Source organism: Arvicola amphibius, chromosome 4, assembly GCF_903992535.2.
Source record: "Arvicola amphibius chromosome 4, mArvAmp1.2, whole genome shotgun sequence".
Taxonomy (NCBI): domain Eukaryota; kingdom Metazoa; phylum Chordata; class Mammalia; order Rodentia; family Cricetidae; genus Arvicola; species Arvicola amphibius.
In genome coordinates, this window is record NC_052050.1 from 5064365 (window position 1) to 5089470 (window position 25106).

Below are 25106 nucleotides of genomic sequence, written 5' to 3' on the forward strand. Positions count from 1 at the left end.
ATGGAGGCGCCGGCCGAATTGCTGGCCGCGCTGCCCGCGCTGGCCACGGCGTTGGCATTGCTGCTCGCTTGGCTGCTGCTGCGGCGTGGGGCGGCCCCAGCCTCGGCCGCGGCCCCGGAACGCGCGGCCCCGACCGAGGCCCCCGGGGCTCCGGCGCCGCCTGAGCCTCCCGAGCCCAGCGCCTCGGAGCCCGCACCCGCGGGGCCGCGTCAGCCCGAGCGCATGGCGGAGCCGGGAGAGCCCGTGGCGGAGGAGCCGGCGGACGAGGGGAGGCAGGTACGCACCGGGTTCACCTTGGGGTCCTCGATAGGACACCTACGAGCCTGCCGGCTGAACCTCCCCAGGAAGGGCCGAACCAGCGGCCGGCAGGAAAGGAGGGTTCCAGCAGCAGGGACGCTCCATCCTCCCCCAAAGTGGATCTGGCCTCTCTCCCTCCCTTCCTCCCCTCTCTGGCGTTCCCGGGCCACCCACGGACGTTGACACTCTGCTCTGCACCCTCCTCTCTCCCCGCCTTTGCCCACGCGTGCCCAAACCTACGGACACGTGCCCTTCTTCAAGATCTGCATTGGAGTTGGCTTACTCTCGACAACACACTACTTTGGGATGGGGTGTGCGAGAAGGGAAGTTGCCCGTCTTTTAGGTCAACTTGAAATCCAGATTCCAGAGGCAATGTGGGCGTTGTGTGAGGTCGGGCGGGCTGAACTGAAAGGAAGAGCACTTACTGGGACTATGTCATTTTCGTTTTTCAAACTGCTTGTAGGCTATGACATCCTCAATCCCACCCCCTGGTTGCAGATGAGTCCACCTGGTGTGGAACAAAAGGTACGAGAAGAAGCTCTAGCCCCCTTCTGCACTCCCACCCCACACCCCACCCCCGTCCCCAGCTCCCGGGAGCCGGCCCTCAGCTGACTAGGCCTCCTTCAGGGCACCCATCCCGCCCTTTGCTCATTCTCTGATGCTCTGTAGATTGGATCCTGGCTTGCCCGAGGTTACTGGGATTTCACAGCTCCAGGCCAGGCCACCCACTCTGGTCTCCAGTCAGATTTTAACACTTTGTTCTTCACCCTGAAGACAGGATGGCTCGTGGAAGCTGCGCTGGCGCTGGCGTGTATGGTCAGCATATCTGCCCGTGCTTCCTCTGTCCCTTGCTGGATACAATGGTTTACACGGAGTGAAGCCCTTGGGACAGAGGAGGCGGCAGTGAGACCGGGCCCAGGCCTTTCTCTTTGCTGAGTCTGCCAGACCCCCTACTATCAGGCTCTTTGCTTGACAAGTGGGTGACTAATTGTGTCATTAGAGTGGCTTCTAACTTGCCCAGAGCCGGCTGTGAGGAGACGCTATTGTGTTCAACCCAGGGAGAACAGGATGCTGCTGGAGGCTCGCAGACCCCGCAGACCCCGGGGTAAATGGCAGGTGGGGTTTGGGGTTCCTCTCAGGACGTTTCGGCTTCCTCCACCAGCTGTTTTAAACTGTTCCTCTAGATTCCGTCTAGACCAAGGTGTCTGTTATGGGCGCAGTCCTATCTTGGTCCTTTGGAGTAGAGCAATTTCTTAAGAAACGTTCTACAAGGTTTTTTGAGACTCATCCTGTAACAGGGTCAGTCACAGTATTGAAACAGGGGCCTTCATATAATTAACGCAAGTGGGCATTTTGGATTATTTTCTGGTGTTGGTTGGTTGGTGAGGCAGATTCTTGACATGTAGCCTGGGCTGGCCTGGAGCCCACTATGTACTCAAGGCTGACCTCAAACTCAAAATCCTCCTGCCTCGGCTTCCCGAAGCCTGATGACTCACACCTTTATTCTAAGCACTCAGGAATCGGAGGAGGACAAATCCCTGTGAGTTCAAATCAAGCCTGGTCTGCATAATGAGACTCCCCCATTCCAAAAGAAAAACAAGACAAAACAAAATCCTAGAATTACAGGCCTTGCCACCACACCCAGGTTAGTGGATACTTTGGAGGACGAGGTACCGTGCAGGGAGTTCAAAATGGCAGCCAAGTTGTCCTGAGGGAGTCCACCCAACAGTAAGGTAGTATTCTCCTTTGGAGGTCAGGCCCATCACCTGTGAGCCTGGTCTCTGACTCCTGCCAGAAGTGTCAAGTGGGCAGAGTCCCAGGTGAGGACCTGGGAGACAGAGGCTCCTTTGTGTGTCCCTTCCACGCCTTCCAGTCGCGGGTGTCAGTGTTAGAAGTAGTGACTTAGAAGTTGTCTTAAAATGGACTCGGGCATTTCTAAGTGTTTCCAGCTCTTTCTTCTGATGCTCACATTGTGTGTGTGTGTGTGTAGGGGGGGGAGATAGCCCTAGGGAAGAAAACCCGGGTTAGGATGAGAGGCTGCGATCGGATGATGCCCTCCATGGAGGCTCCCTTCATGGTCTCTAGGTGGATCAGGGCCCACCCCACTTCTGTTGGCCGGAGCCACTGTCCCTGAGAGGCTTAACTCGCCTCTCCCTACCTCATCCTCTTCCCTCCTAATCCAGTCTGCTCCTTTCCCAGCGAGGCCTGGCTCTCTGTGGCAGCTGCAGGCTCTGCCTCGCAAAGCTGATTACTGAGAAGGATCTGGAGTCCGGGAGGCAGCCTTCAGCTGCTGCATAGATCACTTGGGCAGCCGCCTCCTTGCAGGCTGGGTGCCCTCTAGGCCAGGGACCAGGTGGCCGGACGAGACAGTTATAGACTGAGGCCCGAGTGGGGATTCGGGGAGCAGGGTTGGGGGTGGGTGGGCGTGAGGCCAGCCAAGCTGAGGTCCCGTCCTTCGAGGGTCGGTCTGCCTCCCCACCCCCCAGCAGTTTACAGTCTTGGGCAGGGACTCCGAGAGGTAGGATCATATTATTAGAATGTGTTTCATCTCACTCATGGGGATTACTTTGGGTGGGCATGCGGGAAGCATGGTGGGCAGGCACACCTAGTTCCTGCCCAGAACTATGAGGCAGCTGTGTCCAGACAGAAGTTGGTCCTTCTTAGAGCTAGGGAGCAGAGCTTTCTTGACGCTGATGTGTATGCTGGGGTTTTAGGATGGCCAGGTCTCCTGCGATATCAGCATCCCGGCAAGGTCGTGTTCGTATGGGAAGAGTCCCTGAGAAGCCATGGCACAAGGGTTGGTCCAGTGACTCAACAAGACGCTTAGTCTGTGCCCCAGTCAGACCTCCTTGCATGTGGGTTCTGGTTCTACTTGGGAGTCCGAGATGGGAGCCTCACTTGAATCCAGGGGTCAGAGACCAGCTGAGGCAGCGTAGCACTCAAAACAAAAATAAACACACAGTAGGGGCTTATTAAAAAAGATCCATTTATTTTTATTTTATGCGTATGACTATTTGCCTGCATTCATGTGTGTGCACTACATGTGAAGGCCAGAAGAGGGCGTCTGGTCCCCTGGAACAGGAGTTAGGGATGGTTGTGAGCCACCACGTGGGTTCTAAGAACATAGCCCAGGTCCTCTGCAAGAGCATCAAGTGCTCTTGCCGGGCGGTGGTGGCGCACGCCTTTAATTCCAGCACTCGGGAGGCAGAGGCAGGCGGATCTCTGTGAGTTCGAGACCAGCCTGGTCTACAAGAGCTAGCTCCAGGACAGGCTCTAAAGCTGCAGAGAAACCCTGTCTCAAAAAACCAAAAAAAAAAAAAAAAAAAAAAAAAAAGAGCATCAAGTGCTCTTAACTGCTGAGCCATCTCTCCAGTCCAGAGTAGGGACTTTTGTGTATATGGTGTTTGGAGTGGAACCCAAGGCCTGCGTGCAGTACTGACATTATTAGGTTTATATGGAAAAATGACCTAGAAGGCTAGGGATGTTGCCCAGTGGTAAAGCCCTTGTCTGGTTTAGATGAGGTTGTGGGTTAGATTCCTAGCACTTAAAAAGGAGAGACCTATTGTTAACAAGATACATGCTTAAATTCTCTATTAATACACTTATTTATTTCACGTGAATGCTCGTTTCGGAGCCACGGTGCACATATGGAGGTCAGAGGATGACCTGTGGGGATCAAACTCAGGTCGTTGGGCTTGGCGGCAAGTGCTTTAATGACGAAGTCGTCCCAGCAGCCTGCAGGTGGAAATTCTCTGTCTAGATTTAAATAGTTACACAGTGTGACACACAGAGAGAAAAGGCAGAAGGGTGGGTCTAGGTGAGAAGCGTGCGGGTTTCACTGTATTGCTCCGAGCTCCACCTTGTGACCCTGCCATCCCCAAACCCTGTTGACATTGGAAGCTAACAGATCGGGCCCTCCCATAGTGATCGAGGGACAGTTGAGCCCTTCCCTGTGAACTCATCTGATTTAGCAGTCCCAAGATGGTCCCATTTTGTCCTCTTACCAAAACAGGTAGGAGAGGGCCAGATAGACGCGTAATAGTTCCTGTCCTGTGGGGCCAGTCCTGTCTTAATCACCTTAGCTGATATGATAAGACACTGTTAACGGGTGGCTTTCGTTGCACCTTTGACTCCTGGATTCCTAGACACTGGAATGCTCAGGTCTCGAAGCAGCAGGCTGGACTCTGGGGAGACCTCCTGCGCGTGTGACTTATCTCCAGCTGTGTCCTTACATGGCAGAGAAGAGGACTGCCGTGGTGTCTTGTATATTTATGAGGGTTCCAATCTCATCTCACCCAGTCACATGCCACATCTGTTGTACTGAGACAGGATTTTATATAGCTTCAGGGTGTCTTGAACCCACTGAGTAGACAAAGGTAGCCTTGCTTGTAGAGCAGGCTGGCCTCGAACTCACAAAAATCCACCAGCCTCTGACTCCCAGGTGCTGGGGTTAAATGCATGTGCCACCACTACCCAGAGACCTTGAACTCTTGGTTCCCCCCAATAATAATAATTAATTTTTTTTAAATTTAAAATTATTTGTTTTGGATGTATGAGTGTTTTGCCTGAATGTATTTTTTTGTGCTCCATGTGTGTACCTAGTGCCCTCAGAGGTCAGAGGAGGACATTGGATCCCTGGAACTGGAGTTAAGGATAGTTTATGAGCCACCGTGTAGATGCAGAAAACTGAACCGTGGTCCTCTGAAAAAGCAGCCAGTGCTCTTAACTTTTGAGCCACCTCTCTAGCCCCTAAAATTTTAATTGCACACACACACACACACACACACACGCACCTAGAGCAGAGACTGCAGAACCCCAACCTTGGAAAAGGGGAGTTCCTGAAATAGCCTTTCTCTTGGGTAGATTCGTATTTTTTGAGGACTCAGAGGCTGGAGATAAATTTCAAGTACCTCCTCCACTGGCAGTATCGGCTCGGCTGCTAGTCTGCAAGTCTCTCCAGGCCAAACCACCCACGACTCCCACGCCTAGGGAATCCAAAACTGGCTTCTCTGGCTAAAGCCTTAAAGAGATTTTAAAAGCTGTCTACCTACCCTGTGTGTATCTGTGTGTGTGCACATGCATGCGTGTGTGTGTGTATGTGTGTGGCTGTGTGTGGGCACAAGCCTACTGGTGATGGAACCTGGACCATAACCTGCAAGTGCCCGAAGCTACTGAGTGACAGCCCAGCCCGACCTTCTGTTATTTTCTGTTTACCAGTCCTCCCGCCTGGCTTTCCTGAATGAATGACTGCACTTCCAAGCCCTCTTCGTTCCGACTTCATCAATCCCTCCTTGATTTTCTTCTTTCTATTTTGAAATGTGGGGGACGGGCTTCAGCCCAACGTTTGCCCTGGGGTTGGGTACTGTGCAGACTTCTGCCCACGGGGCTTTTGTGCGTTTGTCTCGTTCTGGTGTTATGAAGTTCTTGGTGTCCTCTAAACCCGCTCATGGGAGCATTGCCCCAACTGTTAATCTGATGGGATTGAGTCTGCTGCGCCTGCTCATTTGAGTGAGTTTGCTTAAGGCTGGCAAATGTGTGTTTGACTGGGCAGTGCTGAGCCGGGGATGGTGTTTTTGGACTGGATGTCTGAACAGGATAAGGTCAGGGTGGGAGTGCTAGCTAAAGGAATAGTGTGTTGGTTTGTTTCTATCTCAGTCTGTGTCCCCCGTGTCCCCCGACTCCTTTCTCCGACTCCATCCCCCACCTCTCCTGTGCTGTAAGCTAGCCCCTTACCCGATGTGTGTTATTGGGATTTCTTCCTTCCCCCTGGCGTCCCCCTCACCCTATTGGAAAGGTTCTGGTGTAGACTATCAACCAAAGGTCTTCTGGACCTGCTCCACCATTGTTGCCCTCTAGACCACCCCAGCCACCATTGCCCTGATGGTAGTGAAGGACGCCCTCTCCTATCGCCTGCGGATGGACACCTCTTCCCCTCAGGTGTTTGTCACTGTCTGCCCTTTTCCCCAAACCTTTCCTCTCCCCATGTTGCCCACACTGCATAGACCCGAAGCCCAGGCCTGTCTTGCTCTCCTCTGTTTCTCTGCCCTCTTGCCTGTCTCCCAGAGCCTCCTCTCAAGGGAGCAGCTCCCCTGTAGTCTTGCTGGTTGCTATTCCGTGCTGTGTTCTTGCAGGCTATCTGCTGCCCCTGTTCCCTAGGCTGCCTAGCTCCACCAGCTCCGAGTTGGATTTTCATTAACCCAGAAGCCACATCCCAGCTTCCTTACTTGAAGCCCTCCACAGCTTCTGCTGCAGCAGGGTAATTTTAGCCTCCGAGGCTGATAGACCTTGATCACAAGGCTCACTGTCCCCACTGAGGCCTCTGGTGTATTCCTCATGCTCAGGCCCAGGTCTGGACACTCATGCTGACTGACTGCCTGGTACAACCAGCCTACGTCTTTATACAAGCCCTGTGCACATCCTGTCTCCGTGCCCTTGACCACGTCACCCTCCTCTCGGCTCTCTCTCCCTCCCATGCATCATCCTATTTGGCTCTCCTCGGAGCACTTAACCAGGATGAGGTCATCTTTTATTTTTGAGCACATTGTCTGTGCAGAGGAATGTCTGCACACAAGAACGAGACCAGGCCCCTGCCCACCACGTTCTCCACCCCTTCCCCACTCCTGCCACATGTCCACTGGACAGCAGACACCCATGAGGTCTTTTTCAATAAAGAGCATGCAAAACCCACAAACATCCAACAAAAACGTGCTGCTGGCTCTTTGCCAAAGGCAGGTTCAGTTTTCTTGTCTCTCCCCTCCCTGCTTACAGCCTACCTAGCATCCCCTGCTGCAGAACTTACTCCCCAGCCCTGTCTTATGCTCCCCAGAAGTAGACTGCTCCGTAAGGGAGTGAGCTCCCCAGTGCAAGAAGCGTTCAAGGGGAAACTGACGCATGTTCTATGTTGGGTTCTGGTATCTGCTGAAGTGCTAAGAACTCTCCTCCCTTTTGGACCTGACATGGAGCCCAGAGCACAGAGAAAAAGAGAGCTGTCCCACATGGGGAAACCTCGGCCCCTCTTACCCTTCTACAGATCCAGGCACCCAAACAGCTCTGAGCTGTCAGGCCCTGTAATCTGGGAGACTCTGGCCAGGCAGAGGGAGTCAAGGAACCTATGAGTGAATGACAGAGGGCTGATGGCAGGCCCTAAAGACTGGTACACCTAGCCGGTGCCCCGTCATGAAAACTGGAGGCTGTGACATCATACAGGCTTTACCTGCTTTACCTCTCCTTCAGGAGATCCCCCTGAAGAGCTGGAATTGACTGAGCTCCACCTGCCTAGCCCAGCTGCCGCGGTCAAAAGTCAGTCAACTCAGATGAGCAGCAGGTTTAGTACAGGCCATCACACCCTGGGTTAGCTTTGGTGGCTAGCCACAGGGTCCCTGCTGATCCTGTTGGAAGGATGCAGGGCAAAGGCATCTCCTGGGACAGCAGATGGGCGTGCGCGCGCACACACAAACACATTTGCCTTGCCCTAATCATTCAGAAGCCTGCCTAATCCTCCTCTGCAGTGGGTTCTTGGGAATGCTAGATGGAGACCTTCGGTCTCTTGCCACCTCTGGATGAAGCTAAAGTGGAAAATTAACTCAGAACAGTTGAAACAGAGTTATCCGCTCAGTTATACTGGGCCCACAATCACTGGGGTATTTTCAGCACACTGCAGAGAGCAGCAGGCAAGGTAGCGACAGCAGAGCTACCTGTGAGGCGATTGGCTTGGGGCCTCAGCCAGGCCTGCTGGGGGATGACATCAGCCTGTATGACATCAGCCTGTATGACATCAGCCTGTATGACGTCACAGCCCCCAGTTTTCATGAGGTTGGCTTGCTGTCCCTGGAAGCCGGCTCTGTGGGTGTGCCAGGACCACTGCAGTAAAATGCCATGAGCTGGGGGCTTAAACAACAGCAGTTTACTTTTCCTCTGAGGGCAGAAGCCCAAAGCCAGGGGGTTGGCAGGGTGCATTTCTTCTGGAGCGTCCCTCTATCTTCTGTGTGTGTGGTGTCTCTGCTTATGTCTGGATTCTCTCTGATAAGGATAGGGACTGGGAAGGTGGCACTTGCTGCACATACATGAGGACTTGAGTTCGAATCCCGAGCATCCATGTAAAAACAACATGTGTTCATACACCTATGACTCCAGCACTGAGGGGTCAGAGACAGGAGGATCATTGGGGTGTCATGGCTGCCAGCCTAGCTCCAGGTTCAGTGAGAGATCCCGTCTGACGGGAACAGATGGAATGTTAGAACAGGCCACCTGGCATCCTTCTCTGACGCACACACTCGCACACAAACACGCACGCACACAAGTGTGTGTGCGCGTGCATGGCCCTATTCCGAAGGCCTTATTTTATCTTTGAGACAGAGTCTCGCTATGTAGCTTTGGCTGGCCTGGAACTCACCATGTAGATCAGGCTGGCCAAGAACTCACAGAGGCCTCCTGACTGCTGGGGATTAAAAGTGTGTGACACCACCTCCAGTTTATCTTTTGAGACAGGATCTCCCGCTAGATCCAGAGTTCACCAGTTGCGCAGGCTGTCTCCCTGGTAAGCGCTAAAGATCTGCCTGTCTCCCCCACACATCCCGGCGCTAGAGTTATGGACACGCACAACCATGCGCTCCTTTTCCATGGTTTCTGGGGATCCAAACTCAGTTTCTTGGACGAGCACTCTGCCTGCTTCCCCAAGCCCCCTCATAAATTCTTTTGACCCTCATAGCCAGGGTGTGCTGACACCTCCTCTGTGCCCTGTGTGGTATACATGCCTGGTGACTTTGGACTGGTTGACATTTTGGAGATCGTGTTAGCCAAGTGTGCTTAGTGAAGCACTGCTGTAGAAAAGTCCTAGATAGATGTTTCTAGACTAGACAACAGATCCTTCGCAGTGAGTCCCCTGCATTAAACGGGGCGTTTCCTTTCCCGACATGCTCACCTCCCTTAGCTACAAAGATACTTTGCTTTGCAAAACTGAGACGTCTGACCCACCAGGACACATCCTTGCCTGTGCTAAGGCATGGCTTCCACATAACCAGCACCGAGTCTACGAGCTCTGCTTAGTGGTAGACACTGGCCCTAGATCCTGAGGAACTCAAGGCCCAAGAGTTTGCCTCTTGTGACCTCCCGTCACGGGCCTTGTGAAAGCTGTATTTCCAGGCTCAGCTTGCTGTTCTGTTGGGGAGCCTCCTCCTACGGAGGCTGACTGCTTCTTGGGGTAACTGGGGCACCCCAGACCTACATCAGTGTTTGTCTCCATTGCAGGCAGCTCACTTCTACCCATGCCCTCCCCCTCAAACCTGAAGTTTCCACCCTGGCCTGCCAGGCTTCCAAGCCACAGTTCCTCGGGCCTCTGATGCCGTCCCCACACCCTCCAGTTCCACATAGTTCGCCGATCACATGGCTCTCTCATCCTCAAACATTCCTGAAGTTGAAGTCACTCCTGCCTTCCACCAAGGCCATCCCGGGACGGGATGGGATGTCTCTCACAGCCATCTGTTTATTGAATCCATGTGTGGGAGAGACCAGGCTAAGGGGGTGGAGTTCCAATTTTGGGTAAATGGTCACTGCACTGAGTAGAGACAGAAAATAACACTGGAAGGAGCCAGAAGGCCACTCTCTCGGAATAGCTGGGCTGTTGAGCTGGCTTTGGCCCTAGGTAGTGCAGCCAGATTTTTCGGTGTCTCTCTTTACTTATTAAGGTGAGGGTGGGAGTTCCAGGACACTTAGCAAAATGCACTACCTGGGAATGGCCTAAGTTGAGGGCTTGTGGTACCCAGGGTCCTCTATCTACTCCGCCTCACCTTGACTCTGCCCTGATACCACAGGTTCCACCACAGCTGCTGGACACACTCACACTGACCTTGGAGATGCCTTCCCCACTCCCTCCCCACTCATCTTCCCCAATTTAGGAGGTAGTCTCTAGAGAGCCACCTCCCCCAGCCCACATCTCACCCTCTCCTGAGAGAGAAAAGGGTTCAGCTACATAAGCGGCACTGACCCCTGCCATTGTCTTGCAGGATGAAGAGCAGGACTCAGACAGTGAGACGGGGCCGCCCACTGAGGAACCCGAGGAAGAGGATGGTGAGCGTGAGCGGCACCTACTCCCATGAGGCTGCAGTCTTTGGCTCTCACTGGACCACTCTGGGGGCTGTGGGATGGGAGAACTGGGGGACCACAGGGACTTGAGGGTGGATGGAGGGAGAGGGGCTACAGGATGATCCCATCAAGGCTCCGCTCATCCCTTGCCTCCCTGCGTACCCTCCTTTGCACTTTTGGTCCAGGCTTTTCCATCTGTAAAACAAGTCCTTGGGTGCAGGAGGCCTTCCCTTAGAGGCAGAAGCTCTCTGGCTTTCCCTCCCTCCCTGCCGGGTCTCTTCTCCCCTCTCCCAACCATGCCTGTCTTTCTGTTGGTTCTCTCCGGTGTATTTTGTCGGGAAGTCTCCCAGGGGCTGTTTCTCCTGAGCTCTGGGTGGCTCAGATGGGAGAGAGAGCCACGGAAACATATGAAACCAAGAGGCTCCCATGTGTCATAGACAGACAGACTGGTTGCTCTGTCACATTTTATTTCCTTCACATAGAAGCTGGAGAAAAACAAAACAAAACAGTTAATTTTATCAGACCAGTACAGTGAGTGCACAGAGATAATTTCTTTTTCTTTTTTTTTTTTAAAAGCAGTTTTAACGGGAGTGTCGGGGAGCAGGGGTTCAGGAATGTTGTAACTGAGGCTCCTGTGGGTGTCAGTGGCAATGAGGCTCCGAGAGTGAGCAGAGCTGTGGGTTTCTGTGGGCACAGCCTCCTAAGGTGCTCAGGCACAGGCGGTGGTAGGTGAGGATGCCAACCCCTGGCCAGCCAGGCCCATGCTCTCCACTCCTAGGTCATCGAGTTAGAAGCTAGCAGTAACTATAGCCCAAGAGTCTGTCCCTGCTGGCACAGGTTCTAAGGTCCTGTTAGTGACTTGAACATGGGAAGGGAGGTTGAAACAAGTCTGGGGGCCCCTGGGTACAAACAGAGAGACCCACCAGCTGCCATTCCTAACTCTGCTGACGTCCACCATCCACAAACCCTGTACTCAGCCCCCTTTCTGCTGCTGAGTTCTTACCTTTTCATCTGAGCTGCTGTCCTGGACAGCCCCCATCCTAATGTCCTGCATAACCAGGCTGAGGGAGAAAGGCCAGTGGGCTCAGCTGTCAGAGGAAGCAAGGCTGTTCCCCCTCTGACCCTCCCCCCCAGCACACCATCCCCCACGCACCCCCTCTGCAGTAAGCAGCTCAGCCTCCCAGGCTAATTGATTAGTGTCGCTAAAATGACTTCCCCAAGTGACTCATAGATTGACGAGGCCTGGAAGAGGAAGCCCCCACCCATACGCACTCCCCGGGGGCTCTCACACCCAGCCCTCCTGCTCTAATGAAATTGGATTCGGCCCACCGCGTATGATTAAGTTAAAGCCTGCGTCAGCGGGCCGTCCTGGTGGGCTGGAAGAGCATCAAGCTAATAAGACTTGTCCCATAAACCAGAGCCCAGCCGTGCACCAAGCTGGCAGGACTTTTGATGTTTGTTTTTCTAAAGCTGCACTGCGGCACCCGAAAGCCGAGGTTCTTTGGGCCCATCGTGGAGGTTGTCTGCAAACTCAGGCGACAGCTGCCTCTTTGGCATGCAGGATATTCAGGGCTTTGGGATAGACAAAGACACCACTCCTTAGCTCCTCCGTCTGAATGCTGCAGCTCTCTGCTGCAGATTGGCGTTGCTCAGGCAAGCTTCCTGATCTCCAGCCTCATCTGTCCACATCCTGGACTGGATTGAAAAGCTCTTGGTTCCGATGACCCAGATGGAGGGGGAGGTTGCAGAGAAGAGGGAGGCTTTCTGAGAAGGACGGTTCAGCTCTGCCTCAGACCGCCAGAGCCACCACCTCACCCCAGCAAGAGCCCAGGCAACCACAACAACCCCGTTGACTCACCCACAGTCACCTTGCTGTCCTGTACCCTCTGTAGAGTTGGCCCAAAGCTTAATGTGGACCAGGCTGGCCTAGAACCTCACAGCATTCTGCCTCCCAAGTGCTGGGAGTAAAGATGTATGCCACCACACCCGCCCCCTCCCATCTCAGCCACACTTGCCTAGGGCCAACTGTTGTTGATTTGAGGTTTCTTTGTGTGAGTTTGTCTCCTGTTTCTGCGGGATCACCAGCACCTGAAATTACGCTCTCTAAATGCTTGTGGAATGATTTGAGACACAAGTCAGGCCTTGTGAAAGGTAGAGATTGCCTCCTGAGGAAGGCTCCTGCCCTGGGCAGCTAGATAGTGAGTACCCCAATCCTCCTAAGTGAGGATTGATGTAGGGGACAACATGGCCCCTGCAGGATGTTTGGGCTCTGAGATAATTTCCAGATCCTTCTTCCTCTGAGCCAGGAGAGAATGCTAATCCCAGAGGCCTTTCTTCCAGGTAGCATCCGTGTTTCTCATGATGTGAGTGGGGAGTTCACCTCCTGTGAGAGGATGTGGAGGTGTCTCAGAGACACTAGGAAGTTCTAGAACAGCAGCTGGAAGAGGAGATAGCAGTGTCAAGGGCTGTCACCATCTCCGGCTTTTCTACCCTCCTAGGCATTAGATAGAAGCCAGCCAGCCCGCTATTCCTACCCCAGCCTTTCTACCTCCCTAAGTAGAAACGAGCCAGCCCGTCAGTCTCAGTCTCCCAGACGCTGGCTGGATTAAGGGACGCTGAGGGCATTGCTTCCAAGCAGACTTTCTCATCAGGACACCCCACTTTCCCACGCTAACCTGCAGTCCTTGCCTCCCTCTGCTGGGGTACCCCAGCATCTGTGCTGGTGCTCTGTCACATGCCCTGGCCCTTCTCTGCTGACAAACCCCTTCCCCCCACCCCCACCCCCGACACACACACACTTCGAACCTACAGATCTGCCCTTTCTAACAGTCTGCAGGCACTGGAGGCTGCTGGTAGACGCTGGCAGTCCGCCAAGCCTGTTCATTTCTGCATCCCATCTCAGGGCTGATGTATGCCTTCAATTGCTGATAACTCAGGGGGAGGGACAGAGAGACTGGGCCTGGCTGTCCCAAGCTTAGGAGAAGAAAAGGAAGATCTGAGTCCCTGGGGCCCAGTGTGGGGACCCATGTGCTCTCTGGGAAGTGAATGGCATTTGCTATAGGTATGATCAGCATAAACTGGGGTTGAGGGAGGCCAGTGTGGCGGGAGTTGGGGTGGGGGTGGGGCAGCCTTGCAGGCAAACAGCTGAAGTGTTGGCTCAGAGAAGGGCAGATAGCTCTGGGCTGGCTTAAACCATACTGGGGGAGGGAATAACATTTGGAGGATAGAGCAGCACAGGGGATGGTTTCTGTTTGCCCCTTTCCGTTCCCTCTGACCCCATTAAAGACCAAGGTGGGGACTGGAGAGATGGCTCAGAGGTTAAGAGCACTGGTTGCTCTTCCAAAAGACCTGAGTTCAATTCCCAGCAACCACATGTTGGCTCACAACCATCTGTAATGAGGTCTGGTGCCCTCTTCTGTCATGCAGAGGACTGTTACACAGAGAAACCCTGTCTCGAGAAAACCAAAACCAACCAACCAACCAAACAAATAAACAAAAAAAGAGCAGGAAGAGTAGGAAGCTATAGGAATTCATAAAAAGTATAGGATGAACCTGGGGTCAGGTGCTGGGGTGAGAAGATGATGTCACTGAGTGTGTGGTCCCTCTGAAGCTGGGCTGCACTCAGGCTGCTCTAAGGGCTGTGCGTGTGGCTTGTTGGCCTGACAATAGGTTTTCTCTGTGTAGCCCTGGCTGTCCTGGAACTTGCTCTGGAGATCAGGCTGGCCTTGAACTCAGAGAGCCACCTGCCTCTGGCTCTTGATTGCTGGGATTAAGAGCGTGAATGGCCACCACCAATTTTTTTTGTTTGTTTTTTGTTTGTTTTCATCGACCCATGATGAATCATCTTGATGACCATGAGCTATGTTGCTGGACTGTTTCTTTGAAAAGGAACAAAGGGAGAGCTGGGGATGGAGTTCAGGGAAAAATGCTTGCCTGGCCTAGCATGTGCAAGGCCCTGAGTTTAACCCCCAGCTACACACACGTGCACATGCGCGTGTGCACACACACACACACACATACACACATGTGCACACATGCACGCACACGCACAGGCAGAGGTAGGGAGAATAAACTAAAACTAACTGTGGAAGGAGATTTTACTGAATACCGATCGGGACAGCCTAGCTCCCAGAGTTGGCACTAAACTTGCCCGCTGTCCCCACAGGAGCGGCCTTCTCCTTTAAGTACAGCCCTGGGCAGCTGAGGGGAAGCCAGTACAAGAGCATGATGTCCAAAGAAGAGCTGGAGGAGGAGCAGAGGTAGGCGGCTTCTGGAACATGGTTGGAGGGACCGAGCAGGGGGAGCCAGCCCACCATGCCCTCTTCCCTTCGTGTAGGGGTGAGCCTGGGCATCCTTTCTTGTCCTGGTAATCTTCAGCCAGCCTCAGTCAAGGGACGATGTTCCCCTGGGGCAGGCAGCACAGAGGGGCGAGCATGAGATGCCAGGGAAGGGCCTGGAGCAGCCTCACTAGTCCCTTATGCGTGGAGCCTCTGACAGATCCAATTTGTCACTTGAGGACAGAGCGGGATTCTTGGTGCTCATCCATCTGGCATCCTCCCTCCTCCTGGCCCCCACCCGCGGTGTCATTCTCTATCTGTTCCGCTTCACACAGCTCCGCTCTGCACTGCTCGAGGCAGCTGTGTGACTTCTAGGTTCTGGAATCAGGCCGCTCTCCCCTCACCCACCAGAGCCCCCACTGTGTCCATCGGGCTCCCCTCAACATTTTATCTGGACTGCATGGGTGACTGAGGGGGGCTGTGAAGCAATAGCGTGGCCAAGGTGGCCACAGGAAGAGCAGGGTTTGCATTAGCCCAGCTGCGCCCCCCCCCCCCCCCCGCCATGTGCACCTGCTGTCCCACCCCCAGCGGTGTGAGTGGAGCTGCTGCGCTATAGTCAAGTCTCATTGAGAGCAGCACCATTTCCTAGTCCTGGCACCCAGAGGCGCTGGTGGGGGACTAGCCCCGACTCATGAGCGCAAGCAAGGAGTAGAAGGCCGAAGTGCTTACCTCTGGGCTTATCTCTGGGCTGCTCCAGGGCTCCCAGCTTCCCTCAAGTGTCACAGCCACACTGCTTGCAAGATCCTGTCTCCCTGCCAAGATGCTGACTTCACAGGAAGCCTCCTCACCCCGGGTGCACAGGGATGTCAGGGTAGGCGGGGGCAGGAAGAAGCCCTTACCATGCGAGTCCCTAACTCCATGGATGAGGACGCTGCCTCTTGTTGTGACCCCATTTGCTACCTTTGTATTTCAGGATTGAGCTGACCTCTGACCTCACCTCCCTGTAGCGAGTCCTTTAGTCCTGGGCCACAAATGTCCTTGCAAACCCTTGTGGTAAGGAGGTTGGTTTCGTAGACTAGCCGTGTTTCCTCTCACGTTGTCTGCTAATGTGTCCCCAACGCCACTGACGTGGTCTAAATCCTCCTCCTCCACCGTCTCCATAACCAGTTAATGCATTTCGTCCCATCTGGACCTGCCTTGTTCTTCCGTACACGAGGAATCCCAGACACAAAAAGAGCCTTTTCTGGGGACCAGTTCAAGTCCCTGGTGGACCTAAGGGGTCCAGCTAGTTTGGGTGCTAGTATACTTAAGGGGGGACCGTCATCTCTGAGACCCAGGGTGCTATGGGAATGTACATACTTCTTGTGAGGTGGCCAATGTGGCTTCGTCTCACCCAGAGGAGAGGTAGCTGGTTGTGTAGTACATGGCGGAACCCCTGAGAGGGCTTGCAATCCCTCCTGTGTTGCAGGGCAGGCAGGAGTGGGGCCTGTAGACCAAGGCCTGGGCCACTTGTCGCTCAATCCCTGCTGAAGACAGACATGGTCGCATTTGCTTATTTGTCCAAGGCTGTTTTGAAACTCTAGTGGCAGAGCTGAGGTGTTGCCACCAATCCTGTGAGGGTTCAGCCCCGGCTGGAGAGGTGAGAGGGCCTGAACCCCATTCTGCCCAGGCATTTCTGAGGATGGGGCTTTGGCAACACTGTAGCCTCATCCAGTCCTCTCAGGTCGATGCACTGTGGGCCCTGAGGGGCTGTCAGGGTAGCAGAACAGTCAGGCCTCAAGTTTGAGACCTACCACCGTCCCTTGTGTTCACAGTTACTGGGTGGCAGCTAGGCCTCAGTTTGGAGTCTGCCACTGCCCCTGTGTTCAGAGCTGAGGCCAGGAAATGAAAAGGCAAGGCCACTTCTGTGTCATTTCAAAGACAGCAGATTCCCCACTGCCTGAGGGCCTTAGCTTCCAAGTCTCCAGGGGACTCCAGACCACCCACTGATGTTTGGCTCTTCTGTGGGCTAGAGACCTAGGAGCTGCCCAGGAGCTGCTCTTGGGGTGAGGAAGGAGTCCCCGACTCCTCCTCTGCACAGGGAAGTCCTCACTGTGTGCAGGAGGGGCTGGTGGAGGTCCCAGCAGGGCCTGAGTTCATGTTCATTCCACTCCCTACCCAGCATGCTCCGCTTCCCGTGGCTCTCACATGCCTGCCCCATCTGACATTTGCTTGCTTCCCGCCGACCCCTGCACGTGGCCCCAGCTGAAGTTCCCCACCCCCGACCACACCTCTGCCTCGTGATGCTTGGGGTTACAGAGGCTGTTCAGTTTGGCTTCGACTTTCTGTCTCTGCGTTCTGGAGGGATGGCAGTTACAACACAGACCTGGACCCAGCTGAGTTTGGGGAATGGCCCTAGAAGGGTCCCCTGAAATAGCACAACTGTAGAACTGGCGAGATGGCTTAGGGAGTACAGGTGTCTGCTGCCAAGCCTGACGTCCTGAGTTCGATCCCTGGGACTAACGTGAAGAACGGAGAGAAGTGACTCCCGTGATTTGTCCCCGGCCTCCACAACAGACACACACATCCACACAAAACAAGTAAAGATATAATAATTATTATTAATAATAACAATAACCCATTCATGTTACTATCAAATGAATGAAGCCATCCTCAAGCTGGCAGGGTGCCTGCCAGCTCCGTCCCTACCAGACAGCCTCTGTCTGCTCCTAGGCTGATGCAGGGAGCCTGGTTAACGGGTGAACGCCGCACTGCCTCCGTGTCTTGAATGATCAGCCAGATCACCAACACAGCTGCACCTAGAACCCAGCTCTGCAGTGACTCCTGGCTCTGCTCTCCCCAGGCTTGCTCACGGGTCCTTGGGGGAGTGGCAGTTAGGAAGCTAGAGGTCCCAGCAGGTTCTCCGATCTCAGCTGAGAATTCCTGCCCTCGGATTTGCTCCAGACAGAACTCCTGTCCAGCGCCCGGAAGTGGCCAGGCAGCAAGTGGTGTAGTCCTGGCTGCTGTGCACGCTAACCTTGTTCTAGTTCCCTCACAATGGACATGCACACGCCTCCCCTACTCCCCACATTGGCTCTATCCCTGCCTCCCCCCAAGCTTCTCTTGGGGGCGCCACCTCCCTCTGTGTGACTGGGATCCCTGGCTTTCAGGCTTTTGACAGCTCCCCCTAGGGAAGAGGCTTTTCACTCCACAGCTTGGCAGGCTATCCCACCTGGCTGTTCCAGAGGGAAAGTGGAACCCAGCTTGTATGCTAGGCTGTGTTGGCAGGTCCCACACTGCTGAGGCTGGCAGTCTGAAGGACTGTCAAGCTTTGACTCGTGGAAATAGACAGGACCTCAGAGGAGGTTTTCGAACTGCATATTGGGCTAGTAAGGGAGGTGGGAACTCAGCCAGCCCTACCTACGGCTCTGGCTCTTCCTGAATCAAACCAGTGGCTGAAAGTATGCATTGACTTCAGCTTCCAGGAGAGGGCGCAAAAGGCACAAAATTAAGATCACTCGCCTTCAGAGAGGTATCCAGGCTTTTGATCCTCCTGGGCAACCTCACAGGAGACAAAGACCCAGGCAGCAGGAAGCAAAAATTACCCACATAGGAATGTCATTAGTGTAATCAGCCACATAGCGAAGGATCAGCAAGCTCACTGCCCAGCTACTCTATACCCAGAAGCTGGACGTGGCTGGTGGCCGCCTGGCCGGGGGTTGCTAGGAGGCGGGAGAGAGACAGATGGAACCTGTGTCACTGCAAAGTATGTGGAGCAAACTGCTGGTCTGTCATGGCCTCTGCGATTCCAACCATCCCCCTCCAGCCCCTGTGCCCACTCTTCCTGTCCTGTGCTCCTTCTGAAGTAAACCGAGCAAGATACATGATCTTTTTCTCCCTATTTCTCTTTACAGAACTGAAGAATAACGAAGGTGTCCTTAGCCTCCTCCTGAAGGCTTTCTTGCCTTTTTTTTTTTACATCTTAAAAGCTTGATTAAAAAAAAAAAAACAAAAAACAAAAAAACAAAACAAGGAAATCCCCAGGGAGGAGTCCATGCAGGCTTGGGGTGGGGGAGAGTTTGCCTGCAAATTTGCTGACATACTGATACCCCCACCCATCTTGGGCTCCCTTGGGCTAGCAAGATCTTTGGGAGCCCTGCTCAGAGGTGTTTATGGGGTAGGGGGGGACAACTTGCCAAGAATGGGCTCGGGTCTTGGGTTTTTCTTACCAGCCATGTTTGCTCCCCACACCCCGTTCACAAACCTGTGCTTCTGTTCTCACTGAAACCAAACCCCCAGATTTTAGAAGTGACAGGCAAGCGAGGAGAAGCCCCACTGGTGCTCACTCGCTGTTAGAGATGGTCACACACACCCCTGGGGCGGGGTGGGGGAGCTTTCCTCTTTCTCTCTGGCAGGAATGATTCATGCCAGGTACTGGCTTTAACGTGGCCTCCCTTTTTGCCCCCACTCTCATCCCGGGAGTCTTGGGTCTAACCCTCTTGGTACTAAGGCCTTTTTACTAGTGTTCTTACCAGCTCAGCTTAGTCTCCACTTTGCTCGCAATAGCCGTCTTAGCTTCGAGTAGACTTTTGGGTTGCGCCTTTTCTAGGTTATTCCTGGATGACTTTGAACCTCACCAGATAATCAACCAGCGGTCCCAGATTAGTTAGTTTTTCAGAATTTTATATTTGACAGTATTTATACTATATATCAAACGACTCTGAAGTCTTAGACTTGTTGACGAAAACATTTTTTTTAAAGCACTGAGTTTTTAGAAGACTTTCCATTTATTTAATAGAAAACTGGAAAAATGTCCAGCATCAACTCCTAAGCCGTGTGTTCCTGGCAGCCTTCTCCTGAGCCTGATAACTTGGGTTCAGAGCTTAGGGTTGAGCAGGCAACAAAGCAGCAGACACAGCTCAATGCCTTTGACACAGAGCCACGTGACCAACGGTCACACTCGTTCCTAAATAGCAATAGTGAAGTCCCTGTCTAGGCCGGATTTCCTCCACACAGAGGAGTGACTTCTGGATATCGTTAGTTAGGCTCGCGTGGACACCTGAGCATGGCTTGTGGGCCACAAGCCCCTCACACTCCTGGCGGCTGGGCTCGCTGTGTACAGCCCGTGTTCTGGCCAATAAAACGTTAAGCAGAGGACCTTGGTTACTGTGTGTTTCTTCAGTTTGCTTTGTTTAAGAAAGACCTCTTTAGAAACAAACTTTAAACCTCTCCTTTTGATGCCTTTGATGCTCCAGCAGCGCACAAGGCTGTATGCATGCCTGATTCCACGTACACAGCCCAGGCTGGAGACATGGGTGTTGGGCTAAGAACGTTGGCTCTTGTAGAGGGTACGAGTCTCTTCCCAGCACCCCAATGATGGTTTACAACCATCCATAACTCTAGTTCCTGGGAATCCAGTTCCCTCTTCTGACCTCTGAGGGCATCAGGCAAACATGTGGTACACACACATCACACATACATGTAGATAAACTCCTGAACAAATGAAAACAAAGACAAATAAGTAAATACCACAGCCCTGTGGGTAAGGGGTGGTGGTGGTGTACAACCGTGATCCCAGTACCTAGAGGTGCAGTTTACATAGTGAATTCCAGGCTAGCAAAGACTACACAGTGAGACCGTCTCAACACCCCACCTAGAATCTGAAAACTAATAATAGTAATAATAATTATAATGACAATTATGATAAATACACAATTATCATGGCCACCAAAACATTATGGACAGCTCATTAAGAGACAGTACTGTAATAAGGAAGGCTCCTTGTTTGTTCCCAGCTGCTCAGCCCCCCAAAATAATCACACAGAAACTATATTATTTAAATCACTGCTTGGCTCATTAGCTCTAGCTTCTTATTGGCTAACTCTTACATCTTAATTTAACCCATTTCCACTAATCTGTGCATCACCACAAGGTCTGGCAGACTGTTTCATGAAGCAGGAACCCTGAAGGATGGTGTCATCTTTAGGCAAGTTCAGCAGTCATTTCTCTGTTTGTCCTGCATGTCCAGTTCATAAAGCAGTCCAGGCAAGAGCAGTTTCTTGCCCAAATGGCTAATAGACTCCGTGAGGAGCCTCTTTGATGCCCATCTTCCTCTTGAAGTAGCTTGGTGCTGCCAGGAGCAGGTGTATTTCACTGTCATGGAAAGTCCTAAGTTCTTAGAACATTTTAAATGCCATATTCTAAAGGTCTTTGAAAGGTTTGAAGAATGCCTGTCTAACTGAAATATATTTCTATATATCTAGGAAACCTAACATGACTAGAAGCTTGACTATTAAAGATGACTATCTATTAACTTGTATTTCTTAATTATACATTACATTTGTAAATGAGCTGGACAAACACAATACCTTAAAACAAGAGCAGAAATACATATACACAGTATAACAAAATCGACCTTAAATTTGTATCAATAAACCAAGATCCATACCAATGCAAATCTCTATAGCATATCCCCCTTTAAATATAAAGAAATATTTATAAACAGTATTTGGGAATTTAAGCGTAGTTCTCTAGACTTCTTCCTGCTGACTGGGGGCACTGTTAATCAGGTCTTTCATGGTATATCCTGTGTGCTAGGTTCATCTCAGTCAGCAGTTGGGCAAAGTAATTTTTGAGGGGGGTGTTCACAGCAACCTTTCAGGGGGTCTTGGTGCATCAAACCACATTAGCCTGGAATGAACCCATAGGTTCTCATCCTCCGTGGAAACACAAGAAGAACGTCTTTTCCAAAGCAATATATCCTTAGATCCATATTTTGAAACCAAGACACCTTTAAAGTATATATGTTGGTTTAGCTTAGCAATTCCCAGAATCAAATGTCTCTCTGCAGTCAAAAAAATTCAAAGAAAAGACAATAATATATATAATCTAGACTCTCTGTGAATTTTCTATTTTTACATGGCTTATTTTTCTTTATTCCTTTTAATCTATATTTGTACTCTGTCTCTTTAAAAACTACTTTAAAAAATCATTTATTTCATTTTATAACTGTCTATACTCTTTTCTTCTCTCTTCTAAGCCTACATACATTAATCCAACACTGTGAACCATTTATAGGTTTTTTTCCCACCCGAACTTATCTTTATTGTGTATCTGTAATTCTTTACTGTCCAGGAGCACTTCTTAAAATGCTAAGCCCTTCTTATGAACTTAAGTGGCGCCATTGCCTGCTTGCCCACTGTCTGCTTGCCCAGCCCAGCATGGTGGAGCTTCTTGCTGCCTGGAGAGCCATGCATACTGCCCCTTCTCTAGGCACGAAGCCAGTCCATGTTGCCACCAAGAAAGCCATAGCACGTTGCTCACAAACCCCATTCAAATGCTTGGTCTCCTGAAAGAATCAGAGGTTGTGCTGGCAACATGGCCCAGAAAGTCCCATTTCAAAACCGTGGCTTTTTTTTCCTGCTACCACTGAATCAGGAAAACCTCTCTTAAAGGAGCTGTGCCAAACCACCAGCAAACAGCAAGAGGCTGTTAAAACTCTGTATTTTTGTGTCTAGAATTCCTTTTCAAGCCCTCTCAGGTTTTAAGTAGATTTTAGCCAACCACATCGCTGCCAATTTGTTGTGTGAAGGAAGGCCGCTTGTTTGTTCCCAGCTGCTCAGCCCCAAAATAATCACGCAGAAAGTATATTATTTAAATCACTGCTTGGCACATTAGCTCTATATTCTTATTTGCTAACTCTTACATCTTAATTTATCCCATCTCCACTAATCTGTGCATCATCACGAGGTCTCAGCCTACCAGCAAAGTTTCAGCATGTCTATCCCCAGCAGCAGCTCCTTGGCTTCTCTCTGACTCTGCCTCCTTCCTCCCAGCATTCAGTTTAGTTTTCCCCGCCTACCTCTATTCCCTGTGCAGGCCTAAGACAGTTTCTTTATTAACCAGTGGCATTCACAGCATACAAAGGGGAATCCCACATCACGGTACTCTCTGAATCTGACAGTGATTTTATCCATGGTTCTCAGTAACCCCCTCTGCTCCCCACACCTTCACACAGTGGGGTACAAAGTCCACCCTGCATGTCCCCTCTTCCCCTTACAGTGGAATTGACTATAGACCTAGCTTATGCTGACAAAGGAGGATTAGGAATTGGGACATCAAGACTCCAACTTCTAGATGCTGGGGTAGGCAGAAAATGGATTGTTGAGTGGAGGATCTTGGTAGGGTGGGAATTAGAACTTACAGTAGAAGGAATTCCATTAAAAACACAAGGCCTAGACTGGCAAACTGGCACACATCTTCAATCCCAGTACTCCAGAGGCAGAAGCAGGAAGATCTCTGTGAGTTCGAGGCCAGCCTGGTCTACAAAGTGGGGACTGTATCAAAGACAAAAGAAAAGAGGAAAACCCTAAGTCCTAACACATCATGACTGCCTATGGCGCAGTCCAGTGGCTGACAGCTTTGTTGAAGCCTGCTTGGTTATGATGGACCCACAGCGTAGCTGCAGCACCCACAGCCCTGGGGAAGACTGAGGTCTTAGCTTGCAAGTGTGGCTCAAGTTTTCTTCAGGCCCCAAGGCAATCGAGTGTCATGGACTCAAGAAATCAGGATAGCAAAATAGAGCCGGGATGCAGTGGCCAGTCAAGCTGAGGAGCACAGGGCAGGCCATGCAGTGGAACAAGCAGGACCACACACTTCCTGGCTTCAGCTGTTCAGCCCATCCTTGATATTTGCTATGGGTGTCACTCTGTGCTCGTCAGAGGTATGGTGAATGTCATAAACCACAAGGCGGCCACAGAGGTCAACACTGAGGTCCATCTGCATCCACACCCACTCTGTGTACATAGGAAAAGTGCCTCTTTCTCTAGGCAGCAGAACCCCAGAGGGTAAATTTTAACCTACCCTCTCCACCACCCAGAACGCTTGCCTACACATCTGTATGCTCACATCTGTATGCCCCCATTTCCCTCGCTGCTCGGTCGCTTCTCGCTCATCTGTCTAAAAGCCTGCTCCTAACCCATTTTTTCTCAGCACCTCAAGCCACTTAATAAGACAGGGGTCTCTTCGTCCTTACCTCACTGTGAGATGCAAATCAACTGTAGGCCCCACGAGGAAACTGAGGCACAGTGAACCTGAGACCCAGGATTTTAGGGCTGAGTCTTAACGCAAACCATCTCCTGCATTTTAAGCGGGTCTTCCACTGAAAAGCAAAAGTAGTGAGTCTCCACCTGGCGCAGGTCCCACGCCACCCTCCACCCTCACACCCCACTCCACCCCCGCCCTCCGTCGGGAGTGCCTTTTCCTCTCATCCTCTCTTCTCAACAGAGTGCAGAAAGAACAGCTGGCTGCCATCTTCAAGCTCATGAAAGACAACAAGGAGACGTTTGGTGAGATGTCTGACGGCGACGTGCGGGAGCAGCTCCGGCTCTATGACATGTAGGCCTGTGGCCCAGCAAGTCGTGACCCGGGACATCCTGACAACCCGGAGGGACTTGGTCCTGGCAGTTGCGATCCCCAGACTTTCGAAGGACTGTCTCGTAAACACAGATAGCGTGGTGTGTTGTGTAAGGATTCGCCCGGCCCCTGTAATTTTGATGTCCTATTTGAGGAAATCGGCATTGTTTTCTTCAGAGGAGGAAACCTCTGGCTTCAGCTCACTGGTGAGGCTCCAGCTATATCATGTTCTACAGACCTAGGGCAGGTGGTCCGGGGGAACTGACGAGGGCTTGGTGCTCGGACCCTGAGCACACTGTGTAGACAGAATATGGGGTGCTCTAGGGGTGATGGGTGTTACCTAGTAACCCTACACTTTTCATTCTGCCCTAGGGGTATTTCTGGAGGTATCTGGGGTGGCAGCAGATGGTCTGATTGAAAGGCTCAGCTGTTCCCCTGGGACGGAACAGTGGGGTCAGCAGTAGCTGCCACTGCCAATGCTCACCTCCAGGACAGCCATGCCTTGAGCGAGTTTGGCACAAGCTGGGCACTGTAGGCAGAAAGAATAAAACACACAACAGGACCTGGGGTAGAACACGTTCCATCCCCTCCTCCCCCTACCTGCTACCCCAGGATGATAGCGTGATCCGTACCTTTGGTGAGACTACAAGGCCTTTAGAAAATGAGAAAGGACCAGAAAGCATCCAGGGAAATGCTCCAGTGTCCCCTAGAATAATGCTTGCGTGGCAGAGTAGACTGCTCCGTGATGATGGGAATGAGCTACAGTAGCTCCATCATGCCCAGCAGTCCTACTTCCTGTCACCCCGCTGTGCCAGAAAGTTCATAGCCTGAGCAAACCGAATCAAGGGTGTGTTGAGGACAGGAAGCGGGAGAGCGCTTAAGACCGACTTTTATTTGCTAAAACAAAACTAAATCAATATAAAGATATAGTTCAAACTATGAGGAGCAGAATTAATATTTTAAAGATTTATTTTATTTTAGCCAGTTATGGTGGTACACACTTTTAATCCCAGTCTCAGGATGCAGAAGAAGGCAAACCTCTATGAGTTCAAGGCCAGC

General features: G+C 52.0%; 1 protein-coding gene across 1 annotated transcript; it reads left to right on the forward strand.

Annotated features, from left to right (window-relative positions):
- On the forward strand, nucleotides 1-25106 carry Mxra7 (matrix remodeling associated 7). The gene is made up of 4 exons (XM_038327274.1): nucleotides 1-276; nucleotides 10299-10362; nucleotides 14543-14636; nucleotides 23919-25106. Exons 1-4 carry the CDS (start codon nucleotides 1-3, stop codon nucleotides 24031-24033), a joined length of 549 nt encoding a protein of 182 aa, XP_038183202.1. The 3' UTR covers nucleotides 24034-25106.